The 16,702-nt window shown below is 37.3% G+C and overlaps 1 protein-coding gene across 2 annotated transcripts in view; it reads right to left on the minus strand.

Moving 5' to 3' along the window:
• Ptprq (protein tyrosine phosphatase receptor type Q) overlaps nucleotides 1–16,702 on the minus strand; it is a 172,134-nt gene that overhangs the window by 30,449 nt on the left and 124,983 nt on the right. For both annotated transcript variants that reach the window (XM_050135561.1, XM_050135562.1), the window contains exons 33-35: nucleotides 13,825–13,898; nucleotides 6,304–6,403; nucleotides 2,911–3,039 (exon numbers count right to left, since the gene is read on the minus strand). In XM_050135561.1, coding sequence (XP_049991518.1) covers nucleotides 2,911–3,039; nucleotides 6,304–6,403; nucleotides 13,825–13,898 — 303 coding nt within the window. The remainder of the gene's footprint in view (nucleotides 1–2,910; nucleotides 3,040–6,303; nucleotides 6,404–13,824; nucleotides 13,899–16,702) is intronic.

Below are 16,702 nucleotides of genomic sequence, written 5' to 3' on the forward strand. Positions count from 1 at the left end.
TTTTTTACTTCATTGGGAAAGAAACATACAATATGGAGAATGGACCCTCAAACTCATTGGGATGCAGATGTAATTAAAGAATGAACATTTATACAATGAGTTTTGCAGCAGAAGTACACAGTAGAATGCATAAATATTAAATGACTTCATAATGTAAACTCAAGCCTACAACATTATGCACTACTAAGCATCTTGACTCTGTTTATATCAACCATGTAACTCCTGAGAATTAATACAGTCTTCACTGATTAGTGCTTTCTCTTGGACAGGTGAAGAGATAACAGCACTGAGAATAGGTGCAAGCTCATTTGAACAAGAAAATTCTGGCAGTTTGGAAGGATGTACCCATGACCTGGGCAGCAAACAAATGAGAACTGGGTAGGTTTCAAGGAAGCTGAGCTCCTTCCTGCACACAGTTGGCAACTGGTGTAAGGTAGCCAGCAATTTCGGGAGAAAACCCAATCTCTTTGACTCTTCATTTCCAGAGCTAAACGATCATTTCTGACTCGGGGCATACTTAGATTGTGAAGCACCTCAAAGACTGCCAATGTGGTTGCACTCCACTGATAACCAGCTCCCATGCAAATATGTCTAATGCACTAATATTCAGTCATTAAGTTTTAGCCTTTTCTAATGTATTAGTGACTTTACTAACATGAAAATGTTAATGATTCTGCACTCAATCCAGAAAATCATATTTGTTATGGGTCATTGGTAAATATAAGTCTTTTTGTATTGTTTCAGAATGGTAAGGGACCCAAACTTGTGAAGGACACACAGCAATGAATAAGGGAAAGAGAAGGAAAAGAAGAGGGTAACTACAGAAGCTCAGTTGAGTCCTCAGGGAGGATTTTTATAAGATAAACTCTGTAGTCCTACACACAAAATGGTGAAGTGGGATGAATGGAAATTAATATTTTCAATTTCATTATTATTCCAACAATGATTTTTCTGTGATACAGAAATAAAACATATTTAAAATATTATTTTGATCTTTTATGTCTTAACAAATAGCATGATAAACAGATAAAATAGCATGAAGCAGGAAGATCAATAAAGAACCAAAGGAAAATAAGCACACACTTGAATTAAAAATGCCCAGTAACAAAGATTTTATTGGTAGAGACCTGGCCTACATTTCTATGATTCAATTCCTCTCTGTAACTGCCAAGTTGGTCCTTACCAGAAGAAAAAGTCAACAAGAAAACCACACAGTGTCCTAGCTGTGTTGAATGCTAAGAAGTAGAGAATGGTTACACCGTGCAAACACATCATGTTCAGGAAAGGAACCCCAGCACCTACATCCATGAGGAAAAGTCACCTCAATGAGCGCTCTTTCTCATGTTAAGTTCACCCCACCCCACACTCGGTACTGTACTGAACTTCTCAAGATCTGCCTACTGTGGATTTTTGCCAGTTCAATAAAGAGGCTTCAGGACAAAATGAAAATGGTCATACAGATTTTTTGTAGCCTTCCTGTGATTCACAGCAGGATGGCAGGATTCCACTATATTTTTTAGGCAGCTCCAAATAATGTCGCTGAGAGAGTTGAAGTTATTCCCTTATACACATTCAGAAGGACTGTGGCCAGCCTGGCCCTGTGGGAATTGAGAAAAGAGTGCAGGAAGAAAGAGAGCAACTGATGAAGTTTGGTTGGTCCTCAAGAGAACCAGGAGGTGAGCTGGAGCTGAGGATGCTCTAGTGTTCTGATAATATGGTTTACTGTGGAGGCTGTGTTGGGAATCCAATGTTCTTCCACATATAGTTTTGCTTATATAAAGACAAACAAGCTACATACTACTAGGTAACATACAATTCCATACAAAAACCTTTAGAGCGCCCTCCTTTGATTGTAGTGGAATACAAACAGTGATCAATATCTAAAAGTTAAAAGGTTATCTCACACATGAAATGTCCTTACATTGTAGTGATACTCAATAACTTTCGTTTCCTAGGGTTTTGGAGGACCTCCCTAGGTAGCACACCGTCTAGACATGAGAACCGTATGATCACATAAAGACCAAGTTTGAAAGGTAGTAACCACAAATTACTTTTGATGCTCAACATTTTAATGCGCCCTTGTAAGAATTAACTATAACTTTTAAAATGTCAAGAGAGCTTTGCCAACGCCTTGGAACAATCGTGTACTTAGAAGAACCTTGTGGCGTTGGAGCTCACATAAGTATACACTTAAGAAAGTCTCGTGACAGCTTTTGTTAAGTACTTAGGAAATTATCTTGTTTGATAAGCTTTTAAAATATGCTAATATTATGAACAGTATGAATGCTTTTCAAAAGAGTTAAACTTTTTATTTTTTAAAAAAAGTTAAGCTGCAATGTCACTCATTCGGCACACATGGTGACATTTTTTTCTAAAGGTAATATGCTTTTTATATTGCATGGTTTCTAAATTCTAAGTAGGCTTATATAAGTGGCATATACAGTTTGGACATTTATATAATTTTATGCTGAAATAAAGCACTATGAATAGAGCTCTCATAAACGGTAATAAATGGTATAAACAACAGCAAGCTTTTAGAAAGCATAATTAAATTAAGCTTATGGTAAATATTTGTGGACATTTCTAGAAAAATCCAAGTTAGAAAATCTTTTATATGAGAAGAATTATGAAATAAAATGTTAAAGATTTAATGCGTAGAAATATTTCATCTCAGAGAAAACGTCTCGTTTCAGTACTATAGTCCAAGCAAGGTTCACAGTGAACTCAAATAAAACTGAGTCTCTGCATTGCAGGGAGAAGTGTGTAGAAGATGGAGGTTAGCCTTTGAAAGAAGATCTCTGTGACCTGTGTAAACTGGAGCCCCACAAACACTTCCAACAAGCATAGGTCAGAAGAGGGTCATGGCTCCAGGCCCTCTGAACCACGGCTTGCCCAGAGGAGAGTGCTCACCGCGTTAATCTCTCGTCCTTCAGTTCCAAGTCTGCCACCGTGATGAGCTGGTCCAGCTTGAATTTAGTATCAATGATCTCTGCCTCCCGAGGAGAGTATGTACCACCTTCTTTCTGCTTCTGTCTAATTCTGAAACAAGGGCAGGACTATCAGGGCAGGAACTATCATGGAAAGCATGGCAGATTAGGTACAGTGTTTTCTTTTTCTTTCTTTCTTCCTTCCTTTCTTTCTTTTTTTCTTTCTTTTTTAACAAAACCATTCAGACAAATAATTCTTTTGCTCCCTGTGACCTACCCTTTCCCCCTTTAGTTTCTCCTCATTTTCTCACAAAAGGAAAATAAAATGGAAATATCTAAGTCTAAAATAGCTAAAATAGCTAAAAATCAATTAGCTATTGTTTCTTATAATGGAATATTTTACATGCATCAAATATATAACTTGGCTTTTAAATTGTCTCATTTCATTTTTATGGGAATATAAGGTGTAAAATATTATCTCTATTTTATAATCAGAAAACTCAAGTTTAGGTTCAGATCTGGGTAATATGACCCTGAACACCTAATGAATCATTGGATTTTTTTGTTTGTTTGTTTGCTTGTTCTGTTTTTTTTTTAAAGACAGAGTTTTATTTTATTTTGTAGTTCTGGCGGTTTGAAACTCTATATTTAAACCCGACTGGCCTTGAGCTCAAAGGAGTCTTTCTGAGTTTGCATCAAGAGTGCTAGGATTAAAGGAATGAGCTCCCACCAGCCCCAAAACATTTTAATTTAAGGCCTTTCTCTACTCGTTTATCTAAGGTATGGTGTGATACATTACAAGACACTAATTTGGATCTGTGTTAATCATTAATATTTTCCTGGGTTGTGTATGAAAAATATTGATATCTAAGATGATATCAAGAGCATAAAATGTAGCCCCACCTTCAGAGGCACTATATATTTGAGAAGTATGTTCAAAATGTATAGTGAAGAAAAATATTGAAAACTCATGAGGCAGTGCTTAACTCCTTGATAAGGTATTTTGTGTGATTATTAGTAGTAATATTTGGAGAACATAGAGAAGTCCAGTTTGACTTAGATGCTCTGGAGCCAGATGAGGGAAGAGAGCACACTTCAGATGAGATGAATTAAAACAGTTTCAGAAAACGTTAACACTTGATGTTCACCCAAGAAAAATGCTCTTTGGCTGAAAGAAGATGCTGAGAAGCTGTATTGAATAGGAGAGCCCTTCCTGCCCATACAAGGGTTCATCTTGTAAGAAGTCAGGAGGTCAAATGCAGTTTTGGAGCAAATGATTTGAACAATGATGTTGAGTACTTCTTATTGGCAAGGCCCATAACTTGTACAGCATACTTTCTGCATTTTCTTATTGTTTGAGGGTTTTCCTTCATATTGAGGCATTTTGATAATGTGCCACAACTCTTACTAAAATGTAAATTCTTTCTAATTGTATAGAATAGTGGCTTCCCCTTGTTATCATCTAGAAGAACCAAAAACCAGCTTCTGTTACAAAGAAGATGTTTCTTAAAGGAGACTTTCAAATCATACATTTAAATGCTGACTTGACTCAAGGTGGAAAAGGTGGCGGCATGTGACACCCAACCTACACGGACAAGGTTTTGAGTTAAAAATTAAGCCCATGGAGCATTTAGAAAGGTAGTAGGCTAGTTATTTTCACAAATAAAAACACTTATCTTGGCAGTTTCTCAGGTGAACCTCCATTGTAAGGGACTGAAGAGAGATCTCCCCTGAGGTTTTATAGGAGAAGGACAGGGCTAAAAGTGCTGAGAATCAGAAGAGACACGTTGAAAAGCAAATATATACATGCAGCTTAAGAGAAGGGAAGGATGTGTGAAAAAAAACCTAATAGGAATGAACACCTTTAACAGCTGTCTCTTAGGTAAAAGGTTTAGAACTTTCGCACCTGATTGAAACACCTTAACCCTACTCAGACTCACTTTGTGACTCTCTCTCTCTCTCTCTCTCTCTCTCTCTCTCTCTCTCTCTGTGTGTGTGTGTATGTGTGTGTGTGTGTGTGTGTGTGTGTGTAGCCTGAAACCACCATGTTCTGTTTCATGTACCTTATTGTCTCCAAATTACAAATCGATCTGCTGTGGAATAATCCTTCTATACACTGAGAAGATGTGTTGGTCTCATTGTTAATAAAAAAGCTGGTTGGTCGATAGCTAGACAGGATTTTCAGGGCAGAGAGAATGCTCAGAAGAAGGAGTGAGGATCAGAGGAGTTTTGAGTCAGAGGGCGAAGAATCACCGTGGGAAGTTCATAGATGAGGTCAGCGAGTCTTAGGGCAGCAGATAAATAGTAGAAATGGGTTAATTTAGGTTGTAAGAGCGGACTGGAAACAAGCTTAAGCTAGCTGAGCTTTTACAATTAGTAATAAGTCTCTGTGTGGTTACTTGGGGAGCATCTGGTGAGACAAAGCTGATCCGTGGTCTAGATAGAAAACTTCACCTTCACCAACCTCCATTTGCCCTCTGTGATAATCCACTGAACCTTGATTGCTTTTTCTCCTTTGCCACCTGCCAGGATGCTAAACTTTGTCCAGTGTGGCAAAGTAAACTGAGCAGGCAATGGGTCAGGGAGGTGCTGTTTTTCTGGCCTCTAGTACTAAATGTTTTATTTGATTTGATTTGATTTGATTTTTGAGACAGGGTCTCATGTTTCAGCCTTCGTTTGCTTAGAATTCACTATATAGATCAGGTTGGTCCCAAACAAAGATAGACTCTGCTTCCCAAGTGCTCAGTGCACCACATACCTGACAGGTGCTGAAATTTTAATGGGAGCCCACCTGAGGAGTTCTCAATGCTCCTTTGCCCATCTCATTAGCCAATCATTCCACAAAGCCCTCATCTGCCCAAACCATTCTGTATAAATGAGATACATCAACAATCAACCTTCCCACCTTCCAATAAGGATGGGTAACGTCTGCAAAGAGCCACTTTCTCCCTGACATGCTTCTTTGCCACAGAAAGGTTGCATATGCTTATAATAGTCATCCCATGACAACGTTTGGGAGAAGACCTCATGGCTCTTAGTTTCCTCGTTCTGTCTCCCTAGTCTAACGAGACTCACTACTCAACTGCACTCTCAGCTCTTGATTCCTTTTAGTTCTCTTTCACTCCTGTTCTCTCTGGCATTTATATCGAACATTTCCTGTCAAATTAGCAGAATTTACTTCTTTAAGGCTAGATGTGTTTAATTCATAATGCATTGCATACTTCAAAACATTGTAATATATATTCCAGGCAGGTTGGGTGCTTTACAAATATAAGAAAAATTAAACCTAAGTGTTTCCCATTTGGATAATTGCTGTGGTTTCTTGATTGGACTATGACAGATGTAACGCCCACGGAGCATTTGCGACACATCTCACCTTGCAAAGGCAAAAACAGCTGTTCCAAGGAGGATTATTGAAAGGATACACAAGGTAACTGACAGGATGATCTCGACAGTTCTTTCTGAAAGTCCTTCACCTGAAAAAGATCAAACACGATGATTAACACTATACTGGAGTTCTGTCTTGAGTCTCAAACCACACGGACTGTTTCTTAGCCTAGTACTTAAGCAATCCAGTGAAACAAATTGCATTTGCTGTCTCCTCCTCTTCTCTTCCTCTTCTTCTTTTTAATTTGGTGGGTCAGTTCTTAAATTTTTTTTCTTTCCCCACACAATTGTTTGTTTTACCTCTGTGAGCTCAGACAGGCTCATGGATTTATAATTTCATCTATATAATAATTGCTTATTTTTTTACTAATAAACTCCAGACTTTTATTTACTTAGCAGATTTTTTTTACTGAGACTTAGGGTTATAATTTCAAAGTCAGTACGTACAAATTGTGCTAGTTACTCTTTTTAACTGAATCCTACTCTCAGTTGAAGAAAACTCCATTACTGTAGTTGCTCTGAAAAAAAAGAAACCTTTATGTTGCATTTGACTCTCTTGCCTTGATAATTTACTCCCCATTGGTACTATCATGTGTGTGTGTTTATGTATATATGTATGTTTGTATAGTAACACATGTGCTTTTTAATAAATAAAATCATAGTCTCAATGTGAGAGAAAGAAAAATAAAGTAAGTTCCAAGAATCATTGGAATGGAATTATAGGCACTGTAAGCATCCTGATGCAGTTGCTGGTTACCTAACTCTTCTCTATAATGTAACAGGCACTTTAAAAACCACTGAACCTATTCTACAGCTCCTGGTCACATCATTTTTTTTTTGCAGGGGGTTGTTCAATAATATCGTAATGATTTGTTATAGAACGAATACATATATCTCTCTAACTCCTATGGGAAAGTTTTTACATTCATATGCTGTATTGGGGAGATTTTAAGTGATATGATTTATAATTTTGCAATAAAAATGTTTCAGTTCAATGACAAAATAAGTTCAAGATCTTTAAAATAAACAAAGATTCATGTTTTATCTCTCTTCTCTAAATTGGTGATTATAAAATGCTGATAAGTTCCTGTGGCTACTGGAAGAGTTGAATGAATACTGAGTTTTAAATAGTCATCAGAATTTCATAGTCCCTAGTATATCAAGCTCCATTTAAAGGATGCTATAAGAGCAAGTGTCTCATATGATATTAACTGTACTTCCTCATTTATTAAAGCCCCAGTGCTTTGTTTTATGAATTTTTAGCATGCTACATATAACGAGATTTTCTTTTTAAAATTAATTTATTTATTCTTTAAAAACTATTTTTTTCTCATTTTACACGCCAATCCCAGTTCCCATTCCCTCCCCTCCTCCCATCCCCTCCACCTCCCTCCCAGCCCCCCACCCCATCCACTTCTCAGAGAGGGTAAGGCTTCCTATGGAGATATTCTTGTCAAAGGAAACAGGAAGGTGAATAAGGAAGGATCATCACCACGTTGATCAGATGATGGTAAGACACAGAGCCTTAGGACAGTTTTCAGAGACCACAAAATGAAATTTCAGACTAGATTGCCATTTCAAAGCACTGGCCCAGGTGAGGAAATGACAAGTAATATATTAATAAACAGCGTGTAATCCTCTGAGCACATGTACTAAGTGCCCTCAGGAGGAGACACATTGTACCGTGATTGTAGGGCACACTTTCTGATTCACCGCTATGCAGGAATGAGGTCATTTCTCCAAATCCTGTCATACGAAGTGGGATTCTTTTATGTGGTATTACTCATAATATATAAAAGCCATTTCCTCCCTAGTCTTGGCCTCTGTTAATTAAATGGCTTCATTTCAGTAATATATTCTAGCACTGCAGTTTAGCAATGTATAATAAAAAGCACACATTTCTCATAACTGTTATTTTCTGACTTAAATTAGTATCACTTAATTTTAGCACAGGGATTCAACGTTTTTAAATGAAGACTTTGAGTTAAATGAAAGGTATTATTCTCATGCTACCATATTGGCTTCATCATTCTAGGCTCTTCATTCTGTATATACGATCTGAGAGTTAACATACGGGGAGACTGTCCTTTCTCTTATGAAAATTACTAGTTTTTTAGGATATTAAAAAACAACATGAAGAATTAGCTACAGTTAATTTTATAATTTTATAATTTTTAAAGCACGCACCCACGTGTGTGTGTGTGTGTGTGTGTGTGTGTGTGTGTGTGTGTGTGTGTGTAAGAATGGGCAAGTGAAGACAAGCCAGTAGAAGTAAGAGGACAGTTTCTGAAAATTGACCCTACTGTAAGTTGTGTATCACACTGAGGTAGTCAGGCTCGCCCAGTAAGCTAATATACTCAGACCTATCTTGCCAAAACTAATATCAATATTTTTGAAATATGATTATATAGGAGGGAAACATGATAAGAGTTTGAGGTGATGCATCTGTTAATTGGCATGATTCAGTATCCTATTCAGTATCCTATACCATGGCATCATTGCAAAGCACAAATAGGTATTGTTCTAATGGTCAATCAATTCATTTAAAAATAAGAATGCCCTAAAATGCTCTACAAGAACATTTTCCTACAGTCAGACAGACAAAATTTTGAAAGGAGAAAAACGGTGCCCACCAGAATGTGAGAAAACAGTCATTTATTCATTGTTTAAAAAATTAAAAGCTATTGTCAAATCTTTGTTCAGAAACCAAAAGAGAATGAAATACACTTCAAAAACATGCTTATTTCTGAAATGCTAACCTTAAAAGCCAAGACACGATGATAAAGAAACGAGAACAGCTAGAAATATCTTAAAACGCTGAGATGAGAAAGGGGCCCAGCACAGCAAGCAAGCAGAGGCATCAGTCTCTGGCACAAGGAAATTGGAGGCAGCATCAGAACATGTTGGGGTTTTTTGTTGTTGTTGTTTTGTCTTCCCCCATGATGTTGTACAGTAGTTAGTAGCATGACACTGGCCAGAGTCACACTGCATGGATCGGAAAGCTGATGCCGCCTATGTCTTTGCTAGGGTAAAACCCACTACATCAGGTTTCTTGCTTATGGGTTAGTATTATCTGTAGCAATGCATGCTACAGAGTTCAGAGTGGACACAGGGTTTGATTTCTAAGGCCACTTCCCAGGTTTTAATTTAAGCAACAGTGTCAGGTTTCCTCATTAGTAATCATTTCATACTCGCACAGCCATTCCCTAATCTGAATAAATCTCTCGGGTGATTTATAAAGGAGGTATTAATTAGCATTGCCATTGTAGAACTAGGATTTCCAAAGTTAAGTACTTTAAGCGTGTTCATAGCTATCTTGAGGTATCTAAAGTCAACATACCAACGACGTGAATAGCATAGTAAATATATCTGTTTGACTGCGGAGTTTGTGAGGTTTGTCCCACATCAACACTGTCTTACTAAGTAGATAAACATTCCTTCTGCTTATTGGTGACCTTGGAAAATGTGATCAATGGTGAAGATGGCATAGTAATATTCTCTCTCTCTCTCTCTCTCTCTCTCTCTCTCTCTCTCTCTCTCTCTCTCTCTCTCTTACACACACACACACCCACACACAAAATCTTCCTCCCCCTTCTCTTTCTCAGCTTGAATACACCAGGACATGTTTTGCACAGTAATTAAATGGTACGTGTTATGACAGCAGAAAGCCATCAGAGAGTCCCTTTGCCATGGGCTTTAGGGTGTCTTCTTGCTCTGCTCTGACAAGGGCCCTGCTAGGTACAGAAAGGGATGTCTGGCTTTCAAGTCACAGAAACCTTCAGCTCTTAAATCTTAGAAACCACACATTGCCTACACACAGTCTCCTCTAACTCATATGCCTTAGGAGGAAGATTGAAAAAGCTGGAGAGAGTACATGCTGTGAAAGTAAAATCATGTAAACGCTGAAAATGAGCATGCTAGGACTCACTCTAAAGTGAAAACAAAATCAATTAAATACAATTAAAGTAAGGTGTATGTCATTTCCCAGTTACTACTACATGTTATAAAGCGTTCCCTCAATGCAGATATTCACTAAATTTTAACCCTTTTAGTTAGTTGGTATAAGATGATTTTTCTTGGCCCTTATTTTCAGTCCTATATGCTAACACCCATGAGACGGACAACTACCTCAAGCATGATCAACCTTGGCAAATCTCTCAAAATTGAATTATTAGTTGATAGGCTATTCAGTTCAGTGTTTGTTGCCAATGGTATGCAAATATTACTAAATGAATGCTTATCTGCCCATGATTGGATAACCTTGAATGGGACCTATCCTCCCTCCATGAAGTCTAGGATTACATTCATGCATATGTCTTCAGCAGGCTTGTTGGCAGCGCTGGGCTCCACTGGTCTGCTGTAAGTGATGCCATCTGTCCTGACTGGCACACGGCATACCTGGGACGGAAAACGACTCAGGCTTCCATTGTCATCATCTGGTAACGCAAAGGTATTCTTGCAAATCCATGTCTCTTTGCTTGCCCCCGGGTGCTCAGGGATCCGTTCCCTCCGTGGGCATTTTCTCACCACTGAGACAATCAATCTTATTTCCATTCCGAGTCCTTCTGCTTCATCTTCTCTGCCGTGCTCTTTTGCCAGGCGTCTTTTTTCTATTCCATGGCCTCTGTTAATGGCCTCCTCTCGCATCTGTCACTGTTCCGATAGCCATTTAAACATTACGGGGCAAAAGCCAATTATAAAACCACTATCCATCAAGAGGGAGTCCCCAAAAGGTCAGTCTAAGAAAGCGTCCAATAGGCTTTCCTTACATGGCTGATATATGAATATTACACTGAACTTTGAGTCATTGGATAATGGGTCCCTTCTTGGCCACTTACCAGCCCATTGGGACTCAGTTTGCTCTGTCTGGTCTGTGTCCCACTGGTCACTGCTTTTGTGGCCTTTGTGAAAGCTTCATCTTTCATCCCGCATCATTCACAGGCTGAAGGTGCCCTCCATTTATAGGGCATGTAGGAATTAGTTCTGGATGATTTGGTGAAAGTAGTCATCTTTCCAAACACAAACAGTATGCGTTTCTGAAACTGGGGCTTGTTTAGCCCCCTCCCTTGGTTGCAGTATACAAAATGAAGAGAAAGCCATTGCTGACAAGTGTCCTTTTAAATTTTTTAATTGATTTTATTGAGCTATACATTTTTCTCTGCTCCCCTCCCTACCTCTCCCCTCTTCTTCTACCCTCTCCCATGGTTCCCATGCTCCCAATTTACTTAGGAAATCTTTTTTTTTCCTACTTCCCATCTAGATTAGATCTATGTATGTGTCTCTTAGGGTCCTCATTGTTGTCTAGGTTCTCTGGGATTGTGAATTGTAAGCTGGTTTTCTTTGCTTTATGTCTAAAAACCACTTATGAATGAGTACATATGATATTTGTCTTTCTGGGTATGGGTTACCTCACTCAATATGATGTTTTCTAGATCCATCCATTTCTCCACAAATTATAAGATGTCATTATTTTTTTCTGTTGTGTAGTATTCCATTTACACATGTTTTCTTTATCCATTCTTTGGTTGAGAGGCATTTAGGTTGTTTCCAAGTTTTGGCTATGACAAACAATGCTGCTATGAACATAGTTGAGCACATGTCATTGTAGCATGATTGAACATCCTTTGGATATATACCCAAAAATGGTATTGCTGGGTCTTGAAGAAGGTTGTTTCCTAATTTTTGTGGAAATCATCATACTGATATGCAAAGGGCTGTAAACAGTTTGCACTTCCACCAGCAATGCAGGAGTGTTCCCTTTACCCCACATCCTCTCCAGCATAAGTTGTCATCAATGTTTTTGATCTTGGCCATTCTTACAAGGTGTAAAATGGAATGCCCAGAAAAATTCTTCACAGACCTCAAAAGAACAATAGTCAACTTTATATGGAAAAGCAAAAAACTCAGGATAGCCAAATAATCCTGTACAATAAAGGAACTCCTGGAGACATCACAATCCCTGACTTCAAACTCTATTACAGAGATATAGTACTAAAGACTGCTTGTTATTAGCATAAAAACAGACAGGAGGACCAGTGGAATCAAATCAAAGATCCAGATATTAATCCACACATCTATGAACACCTGACTTTTGACAAAGAAGCAAAATATAAAAAATAGAAAAAATGTTTAACAAATGGTGCTGGCATAACTAGATATCAACATGTAGAAGAATGAAAATAGATACACATCTATCACCATACACAAAACTCAAGTCCAAATGGACCAAAGAAAGACCTTAACATAAAGCCAACCACACTGAACCTCATAAAAGAGAAAGTGGGAAGTACACTTGAACACATTGGCACAGGAGACCACTTCCTAAATATAACCCCAGTAGCACAGACACTGAGAGAAACAATTAATAAATGGTACCTCTTGAAACTGAAAAGCTTCTGTAAAGCAAAGGACATGGTCAACAAGACAAAATGGCAGCCTACAAAAATGGGAAAAGATCTTCACCAATCCCAAATCAGACTGAGGGCTGTTTTCCAAAACATACAAAGGACTCAAGAAATTGGTCATCAAAAGAACAAATAATCCAATAAAAAAATGGGGTACAGACCTAAACAGAGAACTCTCAACAGAAGTATCCACAATGGCTAAAAGATACTTAAGGAAAAGCTCAACATCCTTAGCCATCAGAGAAATGAAAATCAAAACACTGCCAAGTATCTTGAAACTGTGTTCTATATTATGCCTTTTGGAAAAATGTAAGAAACCATGTCTTTGGACTACATGGTTCCTGATTTTTTTACTGCCCCCTCCCCCCCCTTTGTAGGGAAGCTTGTAGTTTTGAGAGTTTTTCAAGGTTAAACATTATTATATGATTTCTCACTCATGAAGAATTTTATAGTGTAAGCAGTATATTTAAAGAACAAAATACTTTATTATTTAGAATATCATCAAGAAATGAAAACTCTAACAAAATTTATAGCCAGATATGAATAGTTGGAGCATCTATCGTTTAAAAGGATGTTGAAAATATCAGTTTTCCTTAAAAAGTTATCTTTAAGATACATTTGTAATCAAAGACTATGCAGCCATGGGTTAGCTATTTACAAAACATTTAATAACTGTTACCATCAATTAAATACATTGATATCATAGGTAGAGGCTCGAAGGATAGCTTGGTGGATAATGTGTCTGACTTGCATCGAAGAGAACCAGATTTCAGATCCCAGAGTTCATGTTAAAAGATTAGTGGGCATGGTGATGGTATGTAATCCCAACACAAGACCCCTGGAGCTAACAAGAAAGCTACTATCGGCAAAATCTAAAGGCTCTGAATTCATCAAGAGGCCCTTTCACAATAAATAGAGCAGACAAGGTGGAAAGAGACATGACACCAACTTCCAGCCTCGACATGCATATGAACACAAATGCATGCTACCTGCAAATACATTTGCACCCACACACAAGCAAACATGCATGTCTGCATGCACAGATGCTACACATATATACCCATAAAAAAGAAAAACTAGCGATAAGTTGAACTACAAAATCTTACCTAAAGTTTTAATAGGGTCAGAGTAATCTGAGTCAGTAAATTGTCCCATGACATTTGTAGCTCTAAATTTGAACCTATAAAAGAAAAAAAAAAAGATTCACTCTAAGATAACTTTTAGGCAATATTGAGTGGTATTGTTTTTGATTTTTTTTTTATGAACACGTTTGTCATTTGTGTTTTAAAAAGCTACTGATTTTCATGTGTTGATTTTATATTCTGGTACTTTGATGATGGTTTTGCTGGTGTTTACCAGACTTAGGAGTTTTCCAGTGGAGTATTAAAGGTTACAGACATATAAACTATACATACATGCATACATATAATCATATTATATGCAAATTATGATACTTTGACTTCTTTTCCAATTTTTATTCCTTTTAACCCCTTCACTTGTCTTATTGTTTGAGCTAAGACATCAAGCACTGTGTTGAATAGGTATGGAGAAAGTGGAGATCCTTGTCATATTCCTAATTTTGATGAAAATGCTTTGAGTTTTGTTTTGGATGACACTGGTTGCAGGTTTCCTGTATATTGCTTTTATTATGCTGAAGTTCATCTCTTGTACCTCTAGTTCCACTAGAACTTTATCATGAATGGATGCTTGATTTTGTCAAAGGTCTTTTTCTATAACTAACGAGATGACAATGTGGTTTCTGTTCTTGAATCTATGTTTTAAGTTATGTTTATTGCTTTACCTATGTTGAACTATTCCTATATCTCTGGGATGAATCCTATTTCATCAGGAAAGATGACATTTTTGATGTTTTATTTAACTCATTTTGAAAGTATTCTATTGATTACTTTTGTGCTTATGTTCATCAAAGATATTGTTCTAAAACTATACAAGAAAAACAATTTTCATATCCCATTATCTTTTCAAGAAATTATTTTGACAAATAATTATTGAAAATTAATAGTTTATTCATGAAAAATAAATTACAAGACATGAGCTTAAGACTAAGTTATAATAAGGAAAAGTCTATACTTTAATCTAATCAAATAACTAATTATCTTGCTCTCAGGCTCATTGACTTTAGGGGACAATGAGTTGTGATTTGACCAAACTCATGAAGCAGCAGTAGCCGAAGAATATTAAGCCGATAATCTCACTCACAGATATGTTTAGATGGAACAATTTAATATGAGTAACAATGTGGCTACTGTAATTAAAATATGAAGCATTGTAACTAGTGTAGCTTATTTTTGGAAATATTGCAGAATCAAAGAACAAAGATTATGTAGAATTGTCTTGTTCACATGTACACAAATGAAAAACAATAATTGCTATTTTCATTATGTGTCTAACTGTGCTTACCCATTTTTACAAATATAAAAAACAAACAATGCAGAAGATCATCCTTGAAGACACCTGAAATTACCTAACTTGAAAACTAAAACACAAAAACCATTTAAATTTATAAAACAAATTACAGTGCATGATTTTTCTCTAGCATTATCAAACTCTTATGATAGCATCTGTTGTGAAAGAAATCTTTTTAGAAAACAATATGCAAAAGACAATGAATAAGAATATGAAATTTCATTATTTTTAAAATGTTTAGTTCGAATAACAACCAAAAATTAAACTAACTGCCTTTTATAATAAATGATGGATCATTATTTCTTTTTTATTTTAATTTTAAAACAAACTCTTTTACATGCAAATCCCAGTTCCCTCTCTCTCCCATCCTCCCACTTCCCCACCTTCTCTCCATCCCATACTCAGAGAGGGTGAGGCCTCCCATGGGGAGTCAACAAAGTCTGTTACATCACTTGAGGCAGCACCAAGGTCCTCCCCTCTGTATCTAGGCTGAGCACAGTATTCCTCTATAGGGAATGGGTTCCAAAGAGCCAGTTCATACACTAAGGATAAATACTGGTTCTACTGATAGTCGCCCCACAAACTGTTTAAGCCACAAAACTGTCACCCAAATTTAGAGAGCCTAGTTCAGTCTATGCAAGTTCCCCAGCTGTCAGTTCCATTAGCTTGGGTCAGCTGTTTCTGTGAGTTTCCCCATCATGGTCTTGGCCCCCTTGATTGTAACATTGCTCCTCCCTTTCTATGGCTAGACTCCAGGAGTTTGGACCAGTGCTTAGCTGTGCATCTGCTTCCATCAGATACTGAATAAAGGTTCTACGATTACAATTAAGGTAGTCATAAATCTGATTATAGAGAAAGGACATTTTGGGTCCCCTCTCTACTATTGCTTAGATTCTTAGCTAGGATCATCCTTGTGGGTTCCTGGAAATTTCCCTAGTACCTGAGAACCTCATAATGGCTAACCCCATAATGGCTCCCTTTTTCAAGGTATCTCTTTCCTTGTTCTCCCTTTCAGTCCTTCACCCAACTGGATCTTCATAATTCCTCATGTTTTCTACCCACTCCCCTTCTACCCTCCCCACTCCTCTTCTCCCCTCCCCACTCTCCTTCTCCCCCACCCCCCACTCCCCTACCATCCTTTCCTGATACAGAAAGATAAATACAGTATGTACTCACTCATAAGTGGATATTAGACATAAAGCAAAGGATAACAAGCCTACAGTCCACAACCCCAGAGAATACACAGAAACAAAAATAATCCTAAGAGAGATATATGAGGCCACCCCGGAAGAGGAAGTAGACAAGATATCTTTAGTAATGTGGCATTGGGGGGGAGGGGGGCAGAACATTATTTTTCACTTGCCAAATTATTCTAAATTTTCTAATTCTAATTCAGTCAAAAACATTCATAAGGAATTTAATATTATTTTAACTAGCATGCTGAAGTGTGAGCACCTACTTTTAAAAATTAGTAATAAAAATAAGATTTGGAAAAATCAAGGCTAATATAATTATCTTCTCAACTGGCAACTTACTTTTCTAAAATAATATCTACAA

Source organism: Alexandromys fortis, unplaced genomic scaffold, assembly GCF_014885135.2.
Source record: "Alexandromys fortis isolate MF-2015 unplaced genomic scaffold, M_Fortis_MF-2015_v1.1 scaffold_24, whole genome shotgun sequence".
Taxonomy (NCBI): Eukaryota; Metazoa; Chordata; class Mammalia; order Rodentia; family Cricetidae; genus Alexandromys; species Alexandromys fortis.